Here is an 18418-nt window from a genome sequence, read left to right on the forward strand (position 1 = left end):
ACAAATAACCTCAATAAAAGATATATCCCATCCCAATTGCTTTTAAGAAAAAGAAGACTCCAAAAATTGTTTTTAAAAAACGTAAAACTGTTTACCCAGTTCAATTCAACAAGGTAAAACAGCAAAATTAGCTCAAAATCTTATCTTAATGTCTAATATTTGCACCAGGTCGTCAAAATTGCTTTCAAAATTAATATTGCTAGCCAAAATAATTGAGACAAACACCTTTTGCTAAAGAAAATACAGTTGACACTAAAAGAAACGTCTAAAGCTACACGTGATAATAAACTTTTGCTCGCTGAGAGAATCTTTTACACTTACTTTTCTTGCTCTCTCTCTCTCTCTCTCTCTCTCTCTCTCTCTCTTAGAATACAGCATGACCAAACCCCACTCTCCTTTTGGCTGTGTTTTCAACATTTGATCTGCAGATCGACCTAAACACTTGTTTTCACGAGCGTCATTTGACTTTGCATCCTGTGAAAAGAGAAGTCACGATTCAGAACTAATAGATCACCAGAACTCGTCTTTGAGTCATAAAAAAGAGCGCACCAATACAATCCAAATACTTTGGATTGTAAAAAACTAGGACCGCTATAATAGCAGGCTGAGATTATGGCGGCTATCAAACATGAAACAAGACAACCACAGGGATCTTTGGCACAAGGACAAAACGTTCTTATTGTGTGTAACTAACACACCTTATTTAATTATTCCGTTGCGTTAGACTGTCACTTGATTTCATCGGATAAAAAAATCCTTAAAAAATTCAGCAAATTGAATACACCTTTTCATAATCCGCTAATAGCAACTAGGCATTCTTAAATATATTAGTTCTACATACTCACTGAAAAATTCAAGCTATTGAGAGACATTGAATAACATAGCTGGCAAATTGCCAGCAAATAGCCACAATAGCTTCATAGATCTGTAGTCTCAAAAAGAAGGAAAAAAAGACAGAACAAAAAAGAAACTAATGATGTCATATTTTGATTGAATCTGTATAACTTATTGCTGCTTCTATTAGCTGCTCTTAAATAATCTTCTTAGAGTGAAAGGCACTCACTTCTTGACCTTATCTCTTTAAGGCGAATTAAAGCAAAGAAAAGTCAATTTCAGTGAGGAAATCATTTTTAAGAGTGATGTAAGTCACGTGTGACCAAAAATTTAATCAGGCGAATGAACAAAAAAACTAGCTCCACTAAGAGTAAAAAATGACGTCACGCACGCAATTCAATTGAAATTGCATGAACGAATGAACAAAAAGCAGATTTGAAGTGGTTGTGACGTCATATGGTCAAAAATCTATAACAAAAATCTATCTATTACAATCATATAACAAAAATCTTGACGAAACAAATAAAAAACCAAGAGAAGGCCAATAATAGCCTCGGGTATCGCTTCGCGGCTATTAATAACGAGGATTAATGTAGATAGATAATCAATCATCTTCAAGTGAGAATCAATTAACTTTCGATTTCGCGATGAAATAACATAGCAGGTAGAATGCCGAAATAGCTGCAGAATAGATTTTCGTGACGTAGAAAATAGATAACAACCGCTACATAATTCGAGTTGATGCTTTTCCCAACCTTTTTAAAGACTAAAAGGTATTCATACTAAAAACTTCGGTTCAAAAAAACTCAAATTCTTGTTTTTATTATGATCACCACGCTTTATTATTAACATTGATGATTATATAGTAGTCCTATAATGACCTTGAATGGGGTTATGGTGATCTCAAGTGACCTTAATTACTGTTTTGAACTTTGCTGCGTGAAAAAATGTAAAATGAAAAAGAGTCAGACGACAGAAACAAAAACCAAGATCACAACTTCGCAGCTAAAATAAATCACTGTCGTTAATTTGTGCTTCATGGTAAATATTACTGTATACAGCTCAGATCATGCTTTGCAATAAAGGAACTAAAGTTCTCAATACAAAACCTATACAAACCATACTGCACGTTTGATTACTTCGTTGCTCATTTGTTCGGTGCAGTTTACACTAAATGGAATTACATTTTCTGGTATAATACGAACAGCTTGGTCAATTTTTATAGCACCCCAGAGCAGTTGAATCGATGAGAAATCAATAAAAATTACAGCGCAAATGCAACATTTGGTGATCTGTTCAGTTACAAGAGCTGCGTTGGGATATACTTTCTCATAGAACACATTGTTTTCACACGACAACCGCATCGGAACTTTTAAGCAATATATTTTCTCTATCTATTTCTGATTGGTTGATAAATCCACTATCGTTCGATGATCGCTTCGAGTTGTCCTCTGCTTCATTTTGACTATTCGAGTCCAGTTCTTCAAGACTATCAGGACTATCATACTCGTCACTACAACTAAAATCTTCAGTTTCGCTCGGCGCATTCGAGGACTCTTCATCGTAAAACATCTTGATAAGCAGTCCCTTTTTCAAAATATACACTAAACTGAGAATTACAAATAGCAACATTGTTAACGAAATAACTAAATTAGTTTTAGCAAATCCAACGTTATCAAATACTGGTCCCGATAAAAGCACCGATCCGAAAAAGAACCCAATGGCGTACAGATTATTACACCAGGTCGTCGCTAGCAACCTTGTCTGGTTTTTGTTAAATTGCGTATTGTTGTCAAAATAGTTTAACTCGGCAATCTTCTGATAGAGCAGATAGCCAGGAACAAAAGCTCCGGCTGATGACATTCCTGTCAGTACGAAACAGAAAACTGTGTAAGGAATCGTTTGCAGCTGGTGAGGGAATACATCCGGAAGGTACAGAAGAGATAGAGATATCGAGTGCCCAAGAGCTGTGAAAAGGACTATATAAATTGTGAAACCTCTGAAACACAAAACATTGTAAATAACTAATTCTCTTAGCTCTCCAGCTCCATGAAGAAAATACTTGAATCTCTCAAGGGATTACATTTTCAGCTCAGAAACTTTTTTTGATGAAGAAAATTGATGACAGAAACATAGCCGGCAAATTGCCGGAAAATAGCCACCGTTGACGCGCTTGATGCACATTGGGATTGACACAGAAAAAGAAGAGATTTCCGTTTTTTTCAGTGTCATGAAGTGGCATGAAGTGTTCTAATTTGGTGTGCAGTTTCAGTTAGATTCTTCAACTATACTTAATTCAGCTTCTAAACTGAAATCTATTAAGCTTAATACTGTTGCCAGCTAGTAATCGCTTTAATGAACTTTGATAACCTAATGCACTATGACTTACTGACCGGGCTTTATCGGTTTATCCCGTTTCTTCTATTTTGCTCTTTTGACATTGACCGTATTCACTATATTGCGTAATTCAATGCGTGAAACAATTTAGAAACCATTCACTTGAAACAGTGAGTGAAGTAAGTCAGAAGTCAAACGTGAAAATCGTGACTTATCTAAAACGAAAAACGTGATCAAAAGGTAAAGCAAATTCAAAAAAAGGAGAGCGCCAAAATAATAGCCGTTTGAGAGGCTGACGTCGGCTATTAATTAGTTTCAAAATAAACTATCATAGAATTGGTCGGTTGAAAAGATCTTAGAAAGTTGAACAGACACAGAAACGTAGGTTCCTGATCTTCAAACGATTCATTATTTTAAATCTTTGGCTTTTTAAACTGATTATTACAAGTTATAAATGAATAGGTAGCATAGGAACATTAATTTTATAATACAAAACAATTGACAAGAACATACCCGGCAGATTGCCGGAAAATAGCCGCCGTTGATTCCAATAAGCATGATTGGGATTGAACGAATAGAAGATATTGAAAAAAAAATTTTGTAGAAAAGAAATTTTTAAGTCCGATTTATTTTGATGGCATTTCGTAGTTGAACATACTTCTGTTTCTTAGAGAGAGGCTACAGGGGCTACTATCAATACCAATAAGCATAAAAGATGGTAACTAAGACTTATAGGAACGACGTTCAAATAGCGGGCATCTAAAATTGGGCTTTATGGGTTTATCCCGTTTCTATTTCTGACTTCAATTTTTTATACTGACTCTGTTCATTTTGAATTGCTTTGCTGAGCAACTGATGTTCAAATTCACTTTTAGCAGAATGAGAGAAGAGAGAAACTAGCCTAGAGAAGTCAAAAAGATTTCACGTAAAATGTCGAAAAAGCTGCAAAATGGTAAAGCGAAAAAAAGTTCGACGAAGTAAAAAAAAGGAGCGCTATTATAGCCGGCTGAGAAGATGAGGGCGGCTATTAAACATAACCTACTAACGTCGTGCGAAATGCTCTCAAACGCCGCTCGGTACGGTTTAGGGAGGCGAGCTGTAGCTGAGTTGCCGGGGGGGGTGAAGAAGGGGTAGGGGGTCAAACTCTAAGGATTTATGTCTCCAAAATCGTTCAGTAGAATTGCATACTTAGAGTATAGTAGGAAGCGATGCTCAAACAGTCCATAATGCCCTCCGGGCGCTACCTGTTTATCCCGTTTTTGAGGACGAAAAGCCTAATGTGTCAGACGAAAAAGCGGTCAAGCGAAAAATTGCATTAAAAAAGAAAGACCACAGGACTAATATAATTGCTAAACACTTTGTTTGAGAGCAATTTATAATCTAGATAATTGCTAATTTGGCTTGAGATCATTCACCGTTTTTATTCTTCAGACATTAGAAATTTACAAAAACACAATTTCTCATCAGTTAATCAATAGAAAATATCAAACTTACTTGTCAACACAATATCCATATATCGGCGTCATCGTCAAGTTTCCACATGCAAACGCCAAAAATATTAACCCTATTTGAACTGCATTAATTCCAAAAGTATCAGTCAGATACAGAGACACACATACGTCAAAGAACGCCATCTGTGCCGCAATAATAATGGCCAGCATAGTGAGCAGCAATAAATTAGGGCTGATGATAAACTTGACATATGCCAAATGGTCAAACTTGTTCTCAGCCACCGACCGAGACACGTGTGATGACTGGCGCAATATGGCCACCGAAGGCATTGAGGCAACAGAAGCATTGATTAAGGGTTCCGAACGTCGTGGTCTCAACCTCGGAGATAATCTCGTCTCGGGGTCCGGTACACTATTGTTCCTAGGAGCCGATGATTCTGACGCTCTTCTAACAAGACGTTTCTGCTCTTTGAGCCTCGAATTAATGTTCCGATTTTCTTCTAAATCTGGAGATCCCGTCACGTTTTCAGAAACCTTCGGAGAAGTTCTTGCAGTGTGTTCCGGATTTCTCGCTTTCCTTTTATGGTTCCTTGGTTTCGACTGGGTTCCAGTTTTAATCAGAAATACGACAGACATTAGGAAGCACGCGAGGAATAGAGTGGCAGAGACAAACGAAGGCATGAAGAATCCGAATTGGTTATACAACACACTACCCAATGGCGGACCAATCAGACAGCCACAACTAAAAACCAAACCGATGACATAAGCTTTTAAAATATTGCTTATGATGATCATGACATATTAATGAAAACTTCTACGGCCATTCATCTAAAAATTCAACCATTTGGAAAAAGCTTTCATACACAAAGGAATCAATTTTTGTCCCGGTCCGTTCATTTCTGTCTACAGCAGAACCTCGATAGTATTTTTTTTATTAATCTGGAAAGAGGAGATGTTATGTTTACACACAAAAGTTTGCAATAATAATTCATAAAAGATCAAACATTTCCTCTCTATTCTTCAACAAAATTAAATCATTTCTATTTTTATTTCAGATAATAACATATTTTTTTGGAGCTGTGGCAAGAGAAGTCTGATGAACTTTATCGCTTGTTAATCAATCTAATTATCAATAAAAACGTCTGCAAATTTGAAACTTCCGACTTCCAAAACAATATAGAGGAACTAAAAAAACTCGATAAACGCCAGCTGATACCACTTAAATGCTGCGCACTAATTATACTTGTTATTACTTCCATGTTACTCAAGCCCTATACAATTTCCAAAACAATTTCCTGAGTTGATGTTGCACAAACAGCGTCCGGACAAAACATTCCCAGACAAAAAAGAGTCCAAACCAAATCCAATTATCAAAGTATTTAGACTGGACGCAAAATTAGTTGGTGCAAAACATAAGAATTGCTCGTTTTTGAAGACTATGCCTATGCTAGGCACCACCAACTTACGTACACAGCATCTTCTCGGTGCTGATGTATTACAAGATGCAATGGCAGAGTCAGACTACTCAATGAACGAATTGGACTTATCACAGTTGAGAGTCAATTAACAGATCCAGCTGATATTGACAAGAGAAAATTCCGAAGTAGAAAGAGCAACATTAACTGATGATACACCATGGCAAACAATATTTGCTGTTCAAAAGACACCAATTCAAATACAGCGACCAATATTCCAGCCTGCTGCTCACACCAAAGGACAGTAAACAGAACGCGGCGACAAAATCGTCCGCAAATGAGTGAGCCCTCGTCCCTAAAAAGCTGCTCTTGCTTATTATGTACGCCCTTCCTCCTGATAAAAGAGTTTCGACCGGGATTGTTTTGTCTGAGACAGTTTTGTCAGTTTTTTGAACTATTTTGCCGGGCATTATTTTACAATTTAAGAATGTTTTCTCCAGGAATGTTTTCTCAGGGACATTTTTGTCTGTTCACAGGACAAATACAGTAAACCTTTCATAAGCAATTTTTATGAGACATTAAAATATTCCATTTTTTCTATTGACAAGCTTTCCCATATTGTCACTGTCAAAAATTTTGACTTACACCATATCTTTGACAGCGATTTCTGGAGCTTTGCCATTAACCCAGCTTCCAAAAAAAAGTTGAAATTAATTTTTTTGGATTCAAGAAATTGGTGTTCTGATGTGGAATATATACAATCGGATACAACCTCTGCAATTTTGAGAAAAAACACTTTATCTGGATCATTATTCCAAATCAACTTTCTGGATATCCTTCACCAACTCAGCAAATTATCTGCAAATGCGAACGCAAAATTTTTGAGAACATATTGCCAGCAGAAAATAAGCCCAACTATAAACGACTAACTTCGGAGGTTTTGCTCTCAATTTGCGGGCCAGCCTCATCCCATTCTATACCCTCAGTATGCTTCATCAGTTGATGGCGCGCCGGGTTAATAAATTCAAGGAGGCACCTCAAACAATGTCGAATTACTTAAGTTATTATAGAACAATAAGATCTAAAGTGAAAACCTAAACCAATTTTGGCTCACTTTTCGGATGACTTTTAGTAGCAAAAAGCTGCCCATTGAGTTTAGGTGCTTAAAATTGCGATCGAAAGAGCTAGGAAAACCGCAAAAAAGTTAAGGACCTATGGGCAATCGAAAAGTGAAAAGTTAAAAACCTTCGATCAAAAATAAAATTTTCATAGAGACACAACAATAATTGCTTCGCTCAACAGCAATCAATATTCGGACAGCTTTAAAATTATTTGTCAAAACGGATCTTTTCCGTTTGTGCCCCCCCCCCCCCCCAGTACGTTATGCTCCCTCAGTTACAGAGCACGTCCCATCACCTAGTGAATAATTATGTAAAATTATGGCAAGTGCACCTGGGGGTGCAAATAATATGCACCCAATAAGCTATGGGACACAAACCAAAGATCCGCCACAAACCAAAGATGGAGATACAAACCTCGATTCAGCTGTTTTTTTAAATGCGCCCGCGATAGTCGACCCCCATACCTATCACCTTCGTACCTTTAATTGGTCCCCGGTGAGAACCAATGTTTATATTTTTAGGTAAGGATCCATTTTCTGCTAACCTGAGGAGTGCCTCTGCCCACGATATGATTGATCCAGTGTTTCCACTGGAAGCTGCTGTTGATGTCATGAGTGGAATTGTTGTAGCCAGGCTTAGTGCTCCTCCTGTCCCATCCATGGCCTGTCCAGCTATTGCAATGGTCAGAAACATTGCCGGTGAGTGGACCCAGTTGAGCAGTCCTAGGGTTCCAGTGCCAACCGCTGACAGCAGAATACCTGTGCAATCAGGTCCAATAATTGTGCCAACATTCAAACAATAACAGCACACAGACACCTCATCCCATTTAAAAATGGTCATAAAACGGTTGAAAAGGGTTTTATCCGCCAAATTAAAAAAAACGTTACAAGGGTTGAATTGGCACATTCATGAATATCGTAATGTACTTAATTGTCTCAATCCCCCTATAGCCCGAATTTCACTTACATAATACATAACAAAGATTAAGGTACTAAATTTCCTTTTTAAGGTACTAAAAGCTCAGTGGCAGTAAGCACAAAAGCGTAACCGAATTCCGATTTGAAATTCGCCGTTCCATATAATAAGATTGCAAAGAAGAATACACTGAGCAATTCGAGTAAACGTACTCGCCTCTTAAATGCGTCAATTCTAGCCTCGCAACATAAGGTTTTGCATTTCATCATCACAATAAGCATTTCGCAAGCATGTTATTTTACCACTAGAGTTGAAAAACTCTCACCGGAAAAGGGGGCAATGAAACTATTTAACATATAAGTTATCGTAATTAAAGACAATGAGTCGAACAGCACTACGAAACAGTGAACAACCGAAGTCAAGTTCCAGTGTGGGTCTGTAACAGAAATTCCAAGCCTTGACGACAGAGAATTGTTTTTGAACAATTGGTGTTAAATTTTGCACGCTGAAAACTGACTACCAAGGTCTTATTTACAGCAAAAAAAAAAACAGATTTGGGGAGTCTTGAAAAAGCATTAAGGACGAGCAATGGAAAGTAAAAAGTCACAGGAATTTGACAGGAAGTTAACATAAAAATGAAAAATATTTCAAATCAATACAATTGATATTTTTGGCGTCAATGCCGAAGGGAAAAAATTGCTTGCTCGCTAAATGTTTGTCAAAATTGTGTATAATACGCCCGTTAGCAATAAAGAACTAAGACCCATTAACAGACCGGCAGAAGGACAAGTACAGACCGGCAGAAGGACAAGTACAGACCGGCAGAAGGACAAGTACTTTTTGAGGCCAAAGCAAAAAAAATGGCACGAGAAGTTAATGAAAAACTCTATACAAGTTAGGCGACGTTGCCACACTTGTTCTCCAAAGCCCGTCAAATACTTTTTCTGTTTGTTGATTGGTCACCCACACAAAATACTACATATTAAACAATATAATCAAGAGGGCAAAACGAAAACTTAAAAAACAAGAACGTACTTCAATTTCCCTATCATAATATCAAACAATCATTCGTTCCTTTGTTGCCTCCTGTAACCATACGCAAAGAACTCCTGAAAATGGGTAATTAAAGAAAATAATCCACAAACGCAAAAAAAAATCAATAAAAAGCCAAAACTTGACTTAATTCATTAATTTTTCCAGAACACAAACAAGTTATTTTTGATAACAATTCAATCAAAAGGTAACTAAGCCCATAGTAAACACTATCTGCAACCAAAAAAAACCATGGGTTGGGAAGAACAAAACAAAATCGTCTAAAATTGATAAAAATTTGAGCAGGAATTACAGAAAATGCGATTAAAAAACGGAAATCAGTCGAATATTCACAAAACCTTCAACTTCAATAACTCCAGAAAAAAACGCAACAAAAACAAAAAAGCATTATTAATTTGACATTCTGCGATTGATGAGCTTTCTAATGATACCACTCACAACGCCCCACGGTGGATATCTCCATCGGCCAAAAATGACTCAACAAAAAAAATTAGTTGAGCACTAGCGTGGGCTCCAAGCAACAAGATTTAAGACAGAGGTTCTACCTCAGAGTTATCTGCACCACCCAAATAGATACTCAAACTGTAAACCACTAACAATATAGCGCAAAGGAACATTGAAAATGTCTAAAGAACTATCCAAACTTTATTCAGAGACAGAACCAAATGTCGTCCCTTATATTAGAAAACAAAATCTGATGGCAACCGAAAAACATCAACCGAAAAAATCGGATGGCAACTGAAAAAATCCCTAAAAAGGATAGCATAAAATAGGATGTACTAAAAAAATTTAGGCAACAACATAACTTGTAAATTTCATATGAATTCTAATTACTGTGATTAGCAAAATATTTCTTTTCAACAGTCCAGAAACTGAACCTCAGTAGATACGGGACACAAAAAACGAAAACCGTAGAAAACATGGTTTCCAACGCTAACGAGCCATTGATTTTTTGTACAAAAAGATCTATCCCATCACAATACTTAAACGTAACTTTGCAATTTTCAGTAAAAGCAGAGAACACCAAGTGCCTTTGAATTTGAAAAAGACCTCGCCTCAAATTGGGCATCAGCAACTTAGCATTCAGAAACAGGAGGAAAAAAATCCATATCCCTGGATTCTTTCTCATTTTTTGTTAATTCCACGAAAAGTTAAATTAACAAAACAGTAATCAATTCTGCCAAAAAAATGAGTGCCGGTGACGCTCAAAACCATTTGGATACAAATCTTAATCTCCTTTAAATGATTAAAAAAGCGAAGAAATCACTATAACAGTAAATGATTAGCTAATGAGTTGCCGCTAAATTTGTCAAAAAGCGCAGAAAAAAAACTGAAAACTCAATGTAATCTAGTGGAACGATTATATAAGAAAAATTGCTTAAAAATGCCGCATGTCAACATAAATTTGCACCCTCTGCTTTTTATCCCACACCTAATTCACTTTTGCGACAGTGACAGAAAACCACTCTTTTCTCTGCGTTTAATTTTCATTCAGCAATCCGTCCTAAACAGTTAGTTTTTAGGTACAGCATTTCCTAATTCAACTACACGCCAACAAAATTATGCTAATATTGCGTTCAGATTGCCAGAAAAAACCCGCGAGAAGTTTCGTAGACTTTTTTTAGCCTCAGTGTCTTTACAGACCTGCAACCCAAAAGAATCTCTGATTCCTGTCTGAGATGAAATACATGACCACGAAGGAGAACAGGAAGTTGGTGGCCTCCATGGTGGAGATGGCCACCCCAGTCTGGATAGAGTTGAGGCCTCTCTTCCTTGCCTCCACTGGGAAATAGGAACACATGATTGTCTCTGACACTCCAGTCACGAAGTATATGCACAACCCGCTTGCTATGCCTGAAATGCAAAATAACTGTTAATAAACAATTTTTAATCCCACAATTTTAGAGACAATTTGAACTTCTTTCAAAAACGTGTCAAATTGGTCGTCTGTTTCTCTTCAAAGGCTTCAATTCAGGCAAATTTCCATAACTCAGACTTTTTTTACAAAAAAACACAACAGGTAAATTTTACATTCAGACCCATATAAATGGCAGACTCCAAAAGAGCATACAAATGTACAATGTGTAATAAGTTTCAGAGCTGCAACCCAAATTTCTCCCACATTTTGTTCTCTCACATAGGAAAACGAGTTCAAATGTCAAGTGTTCATTCTCCGATTTTTGAATTAGATTTTTTAGCTCGTAGTAGAAACATCAGCTTTAGATTATCATTTCGCAAAGGAGTGTCCAAACCTCCAATAGTAGTCCTTAAAATTTCTCCAATATGTTGGAAACTTTGCCAAAAATAACTTCATTTGGAAACTTTATTAGCAATTACGGCGCACGTATGAAATGCTTTCAATGAAGTAGGGAGAAAAAACAGAAAATAAACTGATAAAAACCAGATTCAATGACCTGAAAATTTTGTTGTCAAACTAAGTTTTTGATTAGAGGCATTTTACACAAATTGAAGCTCTCATTATTACAAGAACCCGCTGTACCTAAACATACCCAAAAATTCCCATCTGTTCACACGTTTCACGTGACCAACAGTGAAGTTTCCATTCACACTTCCATAGCTTTGATTCCGGGGGGCCTCAATAGGTCCATATCCCACAAAAGCGATTCCATCTTCGTCATAACGTCCATCGGCTAAACGCCCCGTCTGTTGAGCTTCTGCTATTCGATACTCATTTCTAATATTCTGCTCATTGCTCGAACAGTGCATAAGAGTACACAAGTTGATTGACAAACACAAAATCTGAAGAACAGATTGATTTGAGCTTAGGAGTGATTTTGGTATCCTTAGGGCGTTACCTCTGGCTTCGATATATTGATATATTCCTCTGGCTCTTATCGGCAGATTATCAAGAGATAAACCTCGGCAATAAGGTTGTCAATAAAGCCCTTTGACGATGCTGATTGATTACTTTGATGATTGAAATTACCTTTGCTCGAAAGGTTACGCCTTTCATTATAGCACGAACCTAATGTCAAATATACTCGCGGTAATAATGAAAAGTTACCCCTATGCATTATGAAAATCATCGTCAACATTTTGTGAAAGAAGTATAGCTGGAGGACAAGAAAGACTCCTTCGTGATTTTTAAGCAACAATCGGTTTAAAAGAACTCGATTGAAATTTTAGCTCAAAATCATACTTTTTTCTAGTTCAAAGACCATTTTTTCTTGTGGAAATACCCAGGTAAACCAAAATTACCCAGGCAGACCAAATACCCAGGTAGACCAAATACCCAGGTAGACCAAAATTACCTAAGACCTAGAATTTGATTCGTTCATGTTTACCCAGGTAGACCAAAATTACCTAAGACCTAGAATTTGATTCGTTCATGTTTACTAAAGACACTCGGACTCAAAAATAGTTGGATTAACCTAGAAACTCCTTATGAAGGAGTCATGGAAACTATTAACATGTTTACCCAGGTAGACCAAAATTACCTAAGACCTAGAATTTGATTCGTTCATGTTTACTAAAGACACCGAAGACTCAAAAATAGTTGGATTAACCTAGAAACTCCTTATGAAGGAGTCATGGAAACTATTAATTTGATAACTGTTGAGGTGTACCAACTAGGAGGAAGGTTTAACAATTCTTCTTAAAAGAAATATTTTCAGAAGGCGCATTTTCTTTCGTTTCTACTTCGAATATGGTGGCAATAAATTAAAGAACCTTGAGTAAAATAGTTTCGTCGGCAGAATAAGAGAAACGCTGATTTGTTCAAATAATTGGGACTGACAAAATATTCTAAACGTAGGTTTTTACATTTTTCCGCGAAAAATGTCCTTGAATTAAGTGCGCAAATCAGTTCAAATCGTTATCCAGAAAAAATCACAATGTTGCTTGTTAATGATGCAATCCCACTACGGTGACCAATTTTTTGTTGGCTCTCAGAATTCATATTTTAAACAACTATCAAATCGACAGATGAAATTCCTCTGGGTTCAGAGATATTTTAAAACTGATAGGAGAAAAAGAAAATTAATTGGAGGGAACTTAGTTAACCTTAATAAGGAAACTAACGAGTATTTCACTAATATTTTGTTCCCGAGTCACCGATCATACAACTTTCTTTGATTTCGTAGTAGGTCACATGACTTAGTAATCATACTAGGTCATATATGATTTGTATGAATTCTTGATAATCAAACAAGGATCATGTATGATTTCCTAGAAATCGTACAAGGATCGTACAAAAATTTTCAAAGGCTAAAAACTGTACAATTTTTATTTTCTATTAAAGTAGAAAAAAACTTCTTGGAAATCATACAAGGTCATATATGATACATAAAACATTGACTGGTGCCACAAATTCTCGTATAATTTAGTCAGAGGACTTATTACATTATTATATCGCATTTGCAACCCACATTTGATTCTTTGTGCGTGATAAAAATGCTATTTTAACATTCATAAAACGAATTTGAGGTTATATGCAAAATTTTTTGTAAATTATTTCTTGTAAATGAGCATTTATAATAGTAAATTGGCTTCAGATAATATATCAAAACTTAAGTTATCTATTTGGACTCAATCTTTTATTTAAAGCCCAACTTTGCAAATGATATTGCACGTTTAGGGGCTTTCGGCGGATTACCAAGTGCTGCCGGGGAATCACATAGGTGATGCCCTACCAAATAAAAAAATAGATGTTAAGACTTATGAAAAATAGATGTATGATTCTTGGTAATCAAACTAGGATCATACATGATTTCTTGGTAATTATACAAAGATCATAAATGATTTCTCTGGTTTGATAGGACTCTCTGGTCTCAAGGACCGTACTAAGAAACCCAGTATGGACAGTATGAGATCATATATGATCCTTGTATAAAATCAAAGAAACTTCCTGGGTTTCTATTGTACTATTTCATTATTTTATTCTAACACAAACAAACCTGAAAAAATGCTGGTACGATAAAGACCTTATAGGAGTATTCTGCAGATTTTGAATATTAACCTGCATACCCTCAATCAAGTTACAGCTAGTGAGCCTAAGAGCGTAAGTAGGAGAGGGCATACACGCACGTGTATTAGCAGTGTTTGGAATAAGTTGCGGTGTGCTGGGTGACTTCATTCGCTTTTACGTCAAACTCTTGAAGAAACTCAATCTGTTTTATTTAAAGAAAAACATTGGACAAGTCCTCCATTACAATTCACTGAAATTTCATTAAGAAAACCAAAACCTCGAAATTACTAAGAAAGAACAAATAACAATCAAGAAGACCCTCTACTCACTGGCATTACCAACCCACTTAAAAAATAATCATAAAAATATGTGAACAGAACAAAAACAGCCGGAAGACTCCGGAATCAACTCGACAAAATAACTTTCGAGGCCCCAGCCAGCTACTCACTTAACTGAATAGCTTATTTACTTCTTTATACAATTCAATTTGAACCAGAAAATAAAAATGAGGAATACTTAATCTAAAACTTTATACCCTTTTCTTTAAAGCTATTCAGAAACTGCTTCTCGGGAAAATATTCTCAACAGACTGTGTGACATACTTAATTCCTGTTCAATAAATGATTTCCAAATGATGATCTTGGAAAACTTGACAAAACTTGAAAAAGAATACTAAAAAGCGCTTTCTATAGCGCGAAGAGTTTCTAAAAAACGAAAGAGGCAAAATAAGTATAAAAACTTCATCTAAATGTATATTTCATTGAGATGTTTAAAAAAAGATCCCAAACATACATTTTCTTGTTAATATATATGAGGAAAACCACTCATGCCTAAAAAAGTGAGTTAAAAAAACTTTTGAAGCTGCACTTGACCAGGAAATTTTGCTCGATCAGCGTCAAGCTTTGTTCTCGCCTACTTTTCTCGCTATCTTTAGAAAAAAAGCATGAACAAAACAGAAAAATAAAGAAATCTCTCTTCACCAGACTAACAGGACCCAAATAGTTAATTCAAACTTTGTTCGAAATCAATTGAACAAATCGAAGTCGAGCAGCCTATTGAAATCAATTTTATTAATAGTAACGGGCGAGGTTTCTAAAATAGCAATGCTGAAAAACACCAATCAAGGCATTCACCAATCAATGCTTCACTTAACTTTGTTTGGTTGCCCTCAATTTATATTAAAGGTTACCAAAACTTTTTTTAAATTCTTTTTTTCATTAAAAGTTGTTTATAATTGACTGGAAAATGAAAACTGCGTGAATCATTTTAAAAATATTTCGTAACCTGTTACAATCATTGTTCCTTCACCTCTGGCATAAAACATTTCCCAAGTGTCAGCTACTCTTCTTTCTACTCTTGGTATTGAATTGCTCTTCAATCAAACAACTCAACAAGTCAGACAACCACTAGAATTTGTGCTATTCTCACAAGCATGACAACCCTTATTTCACAAAGAGTGCTCTCAAAAATTAAACAGGTGGAGATTGAATTAAACCACATTAAACATACGGAGCACGACAGTTCTGACTTAACAATGGCACTTCAAATTATACTATTAGAGTTACTTACAGAGATTGGCCTCCCAGATCATCGATAAAAAAGAAAGACAGAAGATTCATATTCGGACGTGTTTCACGTACATTAGGACAAAAATAAGAATAAGTTCGCCTCAGTGGCCGACTACCCCCGAGTTAACCAACTACCCTTTTCAGGGAGGGGCTTTCTTTTAATTGACCTTTTAAAATCATTAGAGTCAATCATAGGTCAGTATAGTTATTCAAATTGAGTATTGAAACTACAGACTTCGCAACTTAAGAATCACAGGGAACCAACATGAGAAAACGACGGCAGTTGATTCGGCCAGTTTAATTGGCAAAATTTACAGCAACATTCAAACCAAAAAAATCACTCAATAGATTGCATAAACATAAACATACCAAGTAGATTGTTACAAACTTTTTTCTACAATATTTACTCAATTTTATGAATTCAAGCCAATAGTTCTCGCATACCTTTTAATACCGTTTCTCCTCAAGCAGTGACTACCCAACACAAAAGAAACACAACAAACAACAATTAAAAAGGCAGAAGAAAAAATATGAGCAAAAATATACAAAAACTTTTAATTATTTCAGTAAAAAACCGGCCTTCAAGGCACAAAACTACAAATAATTGACAAAAATGTGACATAATTTCACTCAATTTAGTCAATTTTCTTTCACAAAAACAAGTTAAAAGTAATAACAGTCAAATAAGCTCAACAAAACCACTAGAAATACCAATGTCAGCGAAAACATTACCATTGTACTATTAATATTTGAATACGGATATTAAAACTGCTAAAAATCATCCAAAATGGAAACAAAACTATACCCCAAAATTGCATCTTCAAGTCTAATATTCACTTAAGAAGGTAAGAAATTATTCCAAACGTACAACTATTGGTTATAAATGGGCAGAATCACTTTAGCCAAAAAGCATAAAACTGCTTTCTTCACACCTACTTTTCGTAACCTTTCGAAACCGTTAAGATCAAAGTTGCCACTCTTCTCCAATTTTGTTCAACAAACAAAAATCAAAGTTTTTCAGCTGCGTCATTGACCGTACATCCTTTTTTAAAACTACTCGCCTGTTTTAAAATAGATAACCAAAACTCCTCTTAGGGTAGAAAAAATTGTGCCGTAATAATAGCCGACTGAGAAGGTGAGGGTGGCTCTTAATCAGCAGAACATAAAACTTCGAAGTAGTTGCTAGTTAGTTAAAAAAAAAAGTAAAGAGTAATGTGGATGGGAGTTAGAATGATTTATTAATGTATATGAAGAAATGGGTGTGAATTCAGATTTTTCCAATTCGTAATACAAAAGGAATATTTGAACCAACTGATGAGCTTTTTTATATTGATTATGGTGCATGTCGGAAAAAAGGGTACGAAAAAATATTAATTGGAGTTTGTCATATTCCAAGGCAAAGGAGCAGATTCTCATTTGAAAAGTGAAAAGTATTAAACATCTGTATTTGTTTTTCATTCTTCTTTAATTATAGATAATTTATGCACATTGGTTAGTTTTCAATAACAATATAATCTAACACTACATTCGTACACGATAACGAGAACACAAATTTACACCACAACAGACCTGATTGAATAGTTAGTCGGTTAGAACATAACAAAAATTAATTTTACACAAAATTTAGACAAAATATTAGACATTCATTTCGTTACGTGACCTTACTTCACAATCGCCATTTGAGGGATCAATTTCCAATATTTTACTATCACGGATAGAATCAGTCGGTACCGCTCCCAACTTGTCCCCAGGCGACAATATATTGGGAACATCATTCTCGACCTCTAATTTATTGCCCAATATTTCGGTGTTGAAATTTTCGTCGGGTTTGTTAGAAATTTCATAAGCACAACCATTATCGTCGTGATCGTCTATACAGTACATCTTAGTCATCATATTCATTTTGTAAACAACTAAAAGAGATATAAATAGAAAGGCAAGCATCGAGATTGATATAACTAAGCAGCTGAAATTGAACCCATAATTTTCAAAAACAGGTCCGCCTAAGGCTGTGGAACCCAGTAGAGCTCCGATAGCGAAAGAGTTGTTACACCAGGTGGCAACGAGAAGCTTCGTCTGTCTGAGGTTGGTGAACCCGTAATATTGGGCGACCTTTTCGTAGACTAAGTATGAGGGTACAAACGCACCCGCAGCAAAACATCCAGCAATGAAGAGACATAATCCGAACATAGCTGGCAAAAGGCCAGAAAAAAGCCGCAATAGCTTCATAGATCAGTAGTTACAAAAGAAAGTAAAAAAGACAGACCAAGAAATAAACTTATTCTTTTCATAAAGGGCTGAAATGTTAAATTTTGACTAAGAATCTGTATAACTTATTGCTGATTTATTAAATTTAAATAACCTTCAAATAGAGTGACAAGCACTCATTTGACCTTCTCTCTCTGAATTAAAGCACAGAAAAGTCAATTTAAGAGTGAGGAAGTCATTTTTAAGAGTGAGGAAAGTCACGTGTGACCAAAATTTAATCACGCGAATGAACAAAAAAAACTAGCTCCACTAAGAGCTAAAAATTACGTCACCCACGCAATTCAGTTGAAATTGCATGAACGAATGAACAAAAAGCAGATTTGAAGTGGTTGTGACGTTATATGGTCGTAACAAAAATCTCGACGAAATAAATAAAAAAACCAAGAGAAGGCCAAGAATAGCCTCAGCTATCGCTTCGCGGCTAATAATAAACCAAAGAGACTGCAATTCTGGGAAGAGTTCTGGAAGATAGAGAATTCCGACAAGAGAAAAGCCGAATGATGTGACGAGCGTCACATGCATTCCATAG

The 18418-nt window shown here is 35.9% G+C and overlaps 1 protein-coding gene across 1 annotated transcript; it reads right to left on the reverse strand.

The window, feature by feature from the left end:
- Nucleotides 1–1840: 1840 nt before the first annotated feature.
- Nucleotides 1841–11997, reverse strand: LOC142338294 (uncharacterized). Its single transcript, XM_075387978.1, has 5 exons — nucleotides 11637–11997; nucleotides 10771–10980; nucleotides 7703–7916; nucleotides 4666–5364; nucleotides 1841–2833 (listed from the first exon to the last, which is right to left on the reverse strand). Exons 1-5 carry the CDS (start codon nucleotides 11851–11853, stop codon nucleotides 2182–2184), a joined length of 1992 nt encoding a protein of 663 aa, XP_075244093.1. The 5' UTR covers nucleotides 11854–11997; the 3' UTR covers nucleotides 1841–2181.
- Nucleotides 11998–18418: the final 6421 nt, after the last annotated feature.

This window comes from Convolutriloba macropyga, chromosome 4 (genome assembly GCF_964194025.1).
Source record: "Convolutriloba macropyga chromosome 4, txConMacr16.3, whole genome shotgun sequence".
NCBI lineage: Eukaryota > Metazoa > Xenacoelomorpha > Acoela > Convolutidae > Convolutriloba > Convolutriloba macropyga.